The sequence below is a fragment of the Chiloscyllium plagiosum genome, unplaced genomic scaffold (assembly GCF_037043375.1).
Source record: "Chiloscyllium plagiosum isolate Xiang-an unplaced genomic scaffold, Cpla_swu_hap1 HiC_scaffold_25, whole genome shotgun sequence".
NCBI lineage: Eukaryota > Metazoa > Chordata > Chondrichthyes > Orectolobiformes > Hemiscylliidae > Chiloscyllium > Chiloscyllium plagiosum.
This window is the reverse complement of record NW_028270163.1, coordinates 4,734,539-4,743,984: the sequence shown is the minus strand read 5'-3', so window position 1 is coordinate 4,743,984 and position 9,446 is coordinate 4,734,539. Positions and strand designations below refer to the sequence as shown.

Sequence of the window (9,446 nt, the reverse complement as noted above, 5' to 3'; positions counted from 1 at the left end):
ACCCATCCTGCACATCCTCAGAAACTATGGGGCAATTCAGCTGCACATTCTTGGACTGTGGGAGGAAACCGGAGAACGCGGAGGAAATCCACTCAAGCACTGGGGGAATGTGCAATCTCCATATAGAGAGTTGTCCGAGGGTGAATTTGAACCGGGGTCCCTGGTGTTGTGAGGCAGCAGTGCTAACCAGTATGTCACCATGCTGCCAAAGTCCTCGATGCCCAATGTTTTACCCGCAGTTCTGTTGGCCGCAGTCTCCAATACCCATTTCTAATTTGCATGTTTATCATGGTCTGTGTTATCCACTGGATCTACAGGCAGGTATTTGTCATCATCCTCCATATGCACCACTTTCGTATGTGTATATAAGCTATGATTTAGAAGGTTAGACTAAGTCCGTCCACTTGCTGCACTGTCAATGAGATCATGGCTGATCTACCCCCACTAACCTTTCACCTGTATAGTTGTCAAGAACCTACCCCTCTGCCTTCAAAATATTTGAGAATTCTACTTCAACTGCACAGGATGGTGCCTGGAACACGTTGTCAGCGGTATGATAGTGTCATTTAAGATCTATCTAGATAGATACCGCTTCACTGGAGGCTCACTGATGATGTCACCTAGTATGGTGATGAAAACAAGCCTTCCAGCTCAGCGAGCAAACCTACATCGGGTGTGTTTTCTACTTGGCACGATGTGAGATCAAGGTATGGTCATACAATACCGATGAGTCTGCTGCTATCTCACCTTACTGATGGGTACAGATCTGTCCCTATAACACTGGGAGACACTGCTTAGGAGCAACCATTTAAAAATAATAATTTCTTATGTCTATTATCATATTTTTCGTAAGTACCTAACATGATTCCATGAGAGAATTTGTGAATAATGCATTTGATTGAATCTGGCTATTAGTAGTTATTTTATTTCAGTCCAGTTGTTGTTTTCTGGTAAGTTTTTATCACGGCACTTGGGCTGCTTGGTACTCGTCGTTTGAATGAGGTTGAGTGTAACAGTTTTTAATCAGCATTCGGGGCAGGACTGCACTGTGGTTGAGAGTTCCGATTGAAGGAATTATGTTGCCTCTTTCAGATCGCGTATATGAACAGCAGCTGGGTATTCAGAGTCTGTGGAAGCCATTCCAGGCAGCAGCCACTTCTGTGACTTGTCTATATAAAGGTACGTCACTGATGACTCCCTGTAATTGTTAGTGCGATTGACCAAACAGTGTCGCATGGATCCATACGGCTGCCGGTTCCTTCAGAGCTGAGTGGAATGTTTATGCTTGGATTAAGTGGCACGTTCGGCTTGAATGTCCAAGGTCCGCACATTTTGAAAGGCAATTTCAAAATGTGCATTTATCAGGCAATCAAACTTTAAATAGACCAGCCCAAGAATTTCCATTGATAAAGCATCTCTCATTTTCAGGAGGTCACCCAGTGCTTCATGGCCAATGAGTGTTGCCAAAAGCAGAGTTCGGGCCACAAGAAATGAGGACTTTTTTGCTGCAATTGTTTAAGACGTTGAACCAACAAATACAAACATTGTATTTGGAGGATTCCTGCCACCCACCAACAAAGCTACGAATAAACTGATGACCATTGCCAGCTCATTGCCTGGTGCTTCACCTTTTACCAAGGCAGCTGGGTAAGGGGGAATAAATTCACACTGTTAGCCTTTCAAATTAGGAACAAAATTGGACAAGGATGCAAAAACCAGCAAAGGTGATGTAAGAAAGAGCTTTTCATACAGTGAGTGGTTAGGATTTGAAACATGCTGGCTGTCTGTGGTAAAGGCAGGTTCAATTGAAGCACTCAAGAAGATTGTTGGATTAGAAGTTAAAAAGAAACCGTGTGGTGGGTGACAGGTTTTTGAGTGAAATATTTGCCTGATGAAAGCACAATGGGCCAAATGGTCTTCCCTTCTACCAAGCATTGTCACTCTCATAGTCACTGCAGGGCTGCATGTGCATGGTTTTTCTGATGTTTTTGAATTGCTCCACTGCTAGTGACTTTTGATTTGAGTGTAAAAATGACCTTTGTTCCCAATCCCTTGAATCCAAGAGGAGTAAACTTGAAAGTTGTCTGTTCGTGATGAACTCTAGTGTTGCTTTTGACCAGCAGATGGATGAGCATCTGCTCAGTGCAGTGTGGTGCAGAGAGCCATTCCAGTGCGGGGAGGGGTGTGTTGGTGCTGGTGACATGTAACACTGTCGTCCAGGGCAGTACTTAATGTTCTCTGCCGTTCTGAGGGTTGTTATTGCCTGTATGCCACTGGGGTAAAGAACTTGTCATGGTTGGAGAAGAGCTTGAAAAGGGAAGGATCCATTTGTGAGCCAGTGACATTGGTCAAACCAGCAATGATGTTCTGCTAAGCAAGTTTGAGGAAGTTGGTTTTGACGTTAATAAGCATATTATGAAGCCTTGTGTCATAACGTCTGGGTTACATCTTAAACTGCAGGCAAATGGCTGGAGATTTAAACAGATAAGAGAAATGAGGCTCAGTGGTGTGAAAAGATGGGGAGGGCTCCCTGTGCCCATTAAGGGACAAAGACCATAGTATGGACTCCACATATTCCCAGGCTAGCATCTGTGCTGTCAGCTTGGGCACCAAGCTTGAAGCTAAGAGCAGTGGGAGGAGTCAGGTAAAAGGATATTTACAATCTAAAGAAAAACCAGAAGTTTTTGAGAGCTGTGTCGCGATCCGGGGAAATGGGCCAGGAAGTGACAGTGTAACGTCAATCATTTATCAGCAGGTTAGATCTACATTCGAGTGGTTAAAATAAAACTTGAGGCTCTTCATCTGAATCTACAGAGCATTCATAAGGAAAAAACTAACAGCAGAGCGAGAGATCACTGGGTTCGTTCATGTTTGCCAAGACAGAGACATAGTTGCAAGGGGCCAAGGTTGGGAAGTAAATATTCCAGCTCCACAACATTGTTAAAATTCAGCCCGAACGGAAGAGGGGAATGAATCATGATAATAGGGTGAGATACCATTTTGTAACAAGAGATCTGCAGTCAGATGATTCAGAAGAATAATCCCTTTGGGTTGGGGTTAGGAATACACGAGTCGTCATTCTCTGGAATTGGTTTGTCAGCCTGGTGACAGTAGCGAAACTATTGAATGAATGTGAAGTATCTGGAGTTTCTAATAAAAGCAATGCAATTGTCATGGGGGGATTTAAATATACTGGACAATTTAATGGTGAATTTGTAGAATGCATTCGCAAGAGCTTCCCAGAACAGTATGTTCTAGGGCCAGCTAGGAATAGTTATTTGGGATCTGGCATTGTGAAATGGGTGGGGTTAATTCATAAATCTGAGGAAAATTTAATCAAGAATGTGTTTTAAAACCATTCACGGATCCTGCCTGATATCTTTTCTGGGAGGTGAGAGACTGTTTTTCTCAACTCCAGGTGTCACCTTTAAAAATTGGGCGAGTTTTGGAAATTACCACCATTGGGCAAATAGCAAAGGATCACCTGAGTTTGTTCCTGGGTTGAGAAGGCTACCTGCAGTTGTGTAAGTTGAAGCAATGCTATGGAGCGTTTCAGAGACTGAGAGGTGATCTCATTGAAATGTACTAAGATTCTTAAGAGGCTTGACAGAGTGGTCATTGAGACACTGTCTTCCTACCCCCGATTGGGGATATCTAGGAGAGAAATGAGGAAGGGCAATGAGCAGGAAAGTGTTAAAGCTCAGCCAGGCTGTGGGATATATCACCTGGGATATTTGGCACAACAAAGTAGGGAGACATTCAGAAGATTGGTCAAGAATAGTAGAGCAATTTCAGGGAGTCTTGTGGTCATCTTCCACTGGATCTCTCACGATTACAAAGTTGTGCTTTTCTCTGCCGTAACTGCTCACTCTTCCGTTCTCATAAAAATGAGCCCTGCCATACATTTGTGTTTTCTTGAAACCTTGCATCCATTGAAAATGAGGAGTTTGAAATCATCTCTCTCTCTCTCTCTTGCTTGCTTCCTTCTGCTAGCCCACTGTACCTCATTTCTCAAATGTTGTAGCTGTGCCTGGCCGAGGCTAACTACTGTAATTTCTTTTGTATATCCCCACGTGCCCTGACCTCTCGTCCATGAGACCCAGCCCTTGCTCCCTCAATCCTATTCTTATCAACCTGCCATCTCCCAACCCCCTAGCTGTTATTGCCTATAGTTTTCTCTTCAAATCTGCTCTGGCTCAGCCTCACTTCCTCAAAAAAACCTGCGGTTGACCCCTCACCTTTCTAGGCCAGTGCCCTAAACTCCCTTCCTGCTACCTCACCCCACCACCTTGTTCAACCCCTCCAATGCCTCTGATTTTTCATGCTACCTGTCTTCTTGCCCCCCCACCCCCCCCCATGATCTTTATGACTTCCTCTATTCTTCCGTTCCATATCCACTCCTTTGGCAAGGACAACTTGTCTCGATCTCTCCCATCAGCTGACTTTGTCTCTGGCTTAGTTGCTGAAACGCTCATCTGTCTTTGTTAGCTTTAGACTTGACTATTCAATGCTGTCTCAGCCAGTGTCCTATCTTCCCTGTGTTATGAAAATGTGAAATAATCAAAGTTCTGTTAGTCCTTGCATCAATCTTGCTGTTGCTAACCCACACTGGTCCAGCAAAATGTCATAATTCTCAGTTATGTTTTCAAATCACTCCTTGGACCTTTCCTTTCATTCCTTCATGTCCTCTAGATCTATGACCTTCTGCGATCTCTCTCTGATTCTGACTTGTGTATCCCTTCTATGAATCCATGTACCATTAGCAGCCCTATCTTCTGCCCTAACGCTGGAATTTATGTTCTCTTGTAATCTGTTATCCTGTCATATCTTGTCTGTGCTGCTGTATGGTAAACAATTAAGCTCAAAGATCTCTGGATAATCACCAATTTTGAATAATTAGCTAGTGCTAGGAATGAGATTGAATTGTCTGAGGGATAGTTTTCATCTCAGTTATAATGTTCTTGAATCATTCGGTTCGGCCAGTTTGCTGTTCTGTTGCAGGAATGAGTATGTGTGTACTGTACTCGGGGGTTTTTTCTTTTGGCTGTGGTCCTTTGGAGCATACATTGTCTGGGTGGGTGGGCTGCAGCCTACGGCACTCATTCTTGGCCTAACGTTTCACCTTTCCATCCCTAGATGGGCTTGAAGCCTATCGAGCGAGCTTGGATCTGGGCGTGCAGGCAGGTTATCAGAGAAGAAACAAGGAAATGCTGGCTTGGGTGAAGAAGAGGAGGCACATCATCCACCGCGAAGACCTGCTCAGCTTCTTGTGCAGGAAGTCACCCCCGTCCAGGAACAGCAGACTGGCACCTCGGCTAAACATTCCCTCCTCTGTGTTGGCACAGGAAGATTCAAACAGGACTGCTGAGGGTGACCTGCAGGCATTTACTGACGCCATTGCTGTGCATGGTAACTGAGAGATTATTCTGATTGCTTCCTGACTGATGTCTGCTCATCCCCAGGTGGATTTTGCAAAGTGAGGTTATAAACTGGGATTGCACAGCGTGATATTGTTTCTCCTCATGTCCCTTCAGGCTCATTTGATTCCCGAAAGCCTTGCTGTATTTCTCCACCCTGAACTGTGGCCTCCTGTGCATTACTGCTGTGCACACACTCACCTTTGCCTTCCTCTCTCCCGTTTTGTTCCTAACTGTTCAATATTCTGTCATTGCTTGGTAGTAATACTCTCCTTGTCTTTGGCCTCTTAAAAAGCCACTGTCAACATTTCTGAACAGCTCCCAGCATTCTGAGCTCCACCTTATTGTCTATTTCCACCCTGTCCACCCGACACGCATGCACACACATAATCCAACTATCCATTAGATTGTACATTGTGAATTGGTTAATCAGGGTCAGATCAGAGACAAATTTAAAGAAATCTTCTGTGACCTCCCTTCCCTAAACCAACACAAGGTACTACTTAAATTAATTGGTCTGAGCTGAAATGGCCACCATCAGCCTGCATGTGTGATAATACCGACTGCCATTTCATTGCAGCATTGACCCAAATCACTACCTGCTTTTAAATCTTATTGACTTTCTTCCCTTCCATGAAATCATTCAGAATGAAACAGTTATATATTAGTCCTTCCTGATGCTTGTGAGGGAGCCTCTAAAGGATGGCATCTGGCAGGAGATGGAGATGAAGGTGATTATCTTCGGCATGGGCTGGGGGAAGGGTTTGGTGGGGAGGGACTCCCAAGTCTCCTGTCTCAGGCGGTGATGGGGCCCAGGCTTTTTCTTTAATCATATTCTGGGTGTGGCCATCATTTTAGGGCCAGTATTTCTTTCCTATTGCGCATTTCCCTCAGGCTTTAGTGACCACCATGAGCAGCTGAAAGGGCAATGAGGAATCCCCACTCATCCCTGAGGAGTGGTGCCACCCCCCTCCTTGAGTGACTGGAGGGAAGGCCAAGCGAGGATCCTATCAACCCTTGCAGCCCACCCCAGACCAGTATTTACAAGTTTCCATTGTGTTTTATAACTTGGTGATGGTGAACAAGAGGTACAGTGCGAAAGACCTATTGTCTAAAGTACTCCCAATGTAATCCTGCAGCTCCTTCTCTGTCCACAGTCCTACATCTCCCTCCATTTCAAATATTTATTCATTATCCCTTATAAAACTGCAATGATCTTTGCTTTAACTGCATTATCGTAGATTCCCTGCAGTGTAGAAACAGGCCATTTGGCTCAACAAGTCCACACCGACCCTCTGAAGAGTAACCCACTCAAATCCAGTCCCCTATTACTCTACCCTGTTATTACCCCTGACTAATGCATGTAACCCACATATCCCTGAACACAACGGGCAATTTCCCATGGTCAATTCACCTAACCTGCACATCTTTGGACTGTGGGAGGAAACCGGAGCATCCAGAGGAAACCCACGCAGACACGGGGAGAATGTGCAAACTCCACACAGTTGCCCGAGGCTGGAATCGAACCCGGGTCCCTGGCGCTGAGAGGCAGCAGTGCTAACCACTGAGCCACCGTTCGCCCTGTTCCCCAACCAAACTCCTGCCTCATTGTCCATTTCTTAATTTTAAAAACTCAGTTAACTGTTATCTTACATCTTTGCTGCTAGGAAACAGTGCTAGTATCTCAGTCTGTGATAACTATAGCTTCCCCTCATTGGTAATGCTGCACTGAAACCTCTCTGGTTTTAGTGTCCTCTGTAACAGATCTCTCAGTATTGAACAAAGTTATAGAAGTAACCTTGTATTGATTTGACTTGCTTTGACAGGTGAAGGATTCTCATCACTTGTACACTGATCCTGGTTATAAACCACAAGGTGGTTGTCTTTTTAAACTTTTAACTCTCTGCCCCCCCTCCTCACTTCGGGGATTATGTATTTGGCTCACTCCATTCTCCCACCCTTTTTTTTGGGGTTGACTGATCCATAGTGCTGTTGATTAGAGAGCTCTGTCCTATTCTCAGGGCCGCCTGAAGACCGGTGTATGTTGAGGGAGAGAGTTGAGCTGAGATTTCCAAAGATCACTTCTGACTTGCTGTCCCTGTTTTTTCTTCCCTCCCCCCCCCTCCCCCCCCCCCCCCCCCCCACCCCCCCACCCTCCCCACACAGGCCTCAGTGGTGCCATGGCGAACGTCAGTGTGCGCTCAGGAACACCCGGGTCCCCGACACACGGCAGCAGTAACTCGGCCTCAGTGCGTAGGCGTGGCAGCCTGCAGGACGTGGACTTAAATAGCTTTATAGCTGAAGAGATGGCTCACCATCTGGACAGCTCAAGGAAGCGGGCTCCAGCTCAATGCAGCGACATCATCACCGAGTCACCCAGTCACAAGCGAAGCCGAATGCTATGAGCCAGCGCTGGAGTGGATTCTTGGACAGCTGGAGGTAATCCTGCACTTCAGGCAGCCGGGCAGGTGAAGCAGGGAATAGTAGGAACCAAAAAAGAAAAACGTGTAAACCTTTGGCCAAACATTGGAGCAAATGTTTATGAAATAAAAACGTATTGTGATTACTTCAATTTTGCCATATACTTGTACTTGAAAATGCAACATCAAAGTGGGTTTTTAAAGGGCATTATGATTTTGATCTAAGTATTGCCTGCATTCTGCATTACATGGCTCAGTTATATCATTTTCAATTTTCATTTTGTAATTTTTTTCTTTGGCACTTTATTTAACAGTCATTTTTGATAATTGTTTGTAACAAACTGTCTCTCAGTTACTTGACCCTCTGTGGATCTTGGTGCCTGTGCACTGGGCTGTGTGCCTGCCTTCTGACCTTACTGTCATTTGTTGGTCTGTTTTATCCATGGGGTATTTGGTCCTTAAACATAATGAGCATTTTTCCAAGTTTTGTTATTGTCAGTGACCCAGGACATGTAGGGCATTTACGAGGGATGGAACTTGATCTATCGCTAGCATCCCCACATGTTCTGCAAGGGAAGATTTAGATGTGGCACCAGCTTGTCTCCTAACACAGGAGTGACAGAAACCACCAGTCGCTGTTTGGCCACTGCCCTGCAGTAAACGTGCATATTGTTAACCAATGATTTCCCAATGCTGTCCACTGGCATGTCAGTAAAAAGGGTAGCTTCAGTCTGTGCCTGCTATGTCCATAATCCCTCAGTGTCTTCTTTTAAGCCACATTGCCCTGATCTTGCACCATAAAGGCTACGCAATTTATTCACAGCCTTTAAGGTTACAGCACATATGACTGTAAGGTCATCTGACTCGTGTGTGTGAATGTTCCTTTGCTGACCGTAGCATTATCCTGGTCTCTTAGGGTCAAGTGATTGTGAAAGGGTTTCCGATGTTAATCATGCCTGTTTTGAATTGTGCAAAACTTTCAATTGCAATGTTCTGGCTAATCACAGTTATGAATCCAGTAAATATGGAAGCAACAAATCTTTCCATTGTCTCGTGTGTGTGTCTTTGTCTGTCTCTCAACATTTTTTCATCCACTCAGCCCCCCCTCCACCCCTCCGTTTGCCCAGTAAATGTAAGCCTGTGGGCTGCTGCTGCAGACAGCACAGGAATATTCTATGATACCGCTGTCATTGTGGGGCTGAGTGTTCCCACGCGGAGGTGCTCTCATTCTCTTGACTTCTCCTTGAAACCTCACAGGGAGGATGGCATTCCCAATTGGAGGGTGCAAAGCGATGGAAATGCACCAACACAGACAAGGCTGAAACATGTGTGCAGCATTCATGACCAAGGAGAGCAAAGTGGGAGCATTGCCTCCGGCAACCATTGTGGCTGTAGTATGACAAGGACTTGGTCCTGAACATTGAAGAGGAACAGGAAGCTAGGTCAAGGTGGAGGGGCAGTAAAGGATGACATTATGCAGTAGTTAGAGACGACCTTGGCCAGGAGGTCAGGATGTAGCATCACTTCGAATAAACGTGAGGAAAGGGAAAGAAATCACGAATGGGAGTGGTCTACAAACCCCTGCATGGTCCCTACGTTGTGAGACATA

General features: G+C 45.3%; 1 protein-coding gene across 1 annotated transcript in view; it reads left to right on the top strand.

Annotated features, from left to right (window-relative positions):
• LOC122561970 (HUWE1-associated protein modifying stress responses-like) overlaps positions 1 to 8,879 on the top strand; it is a 16,417-nt gene extending 7,538 nt beyond the window's left edge. Inside the window, exons 2-4 of the mRNA XM_088000413.1 lie at positions 1,093 to 1,179; positions 5,137 to 5,409; positions 7,584 to 8,879. Coding sequence (XP_087856539.1) covers positions 1,093 to 1,179; positions 5,137 to 5,409; positions 7,584 to 7,822 — 599 coding nt within the window. The 3' untranslated portion in view covers positions 7,823 to 8,879. The remainder of the gene's footprint in view (positions 1 to 1,092; positions 1,180 to 5,136; positions 5,410 to 7,583) is intronic.
• The last annotated feature ends 567 nt before the right edge of the window (positions 8,880 to 9,446 follow it).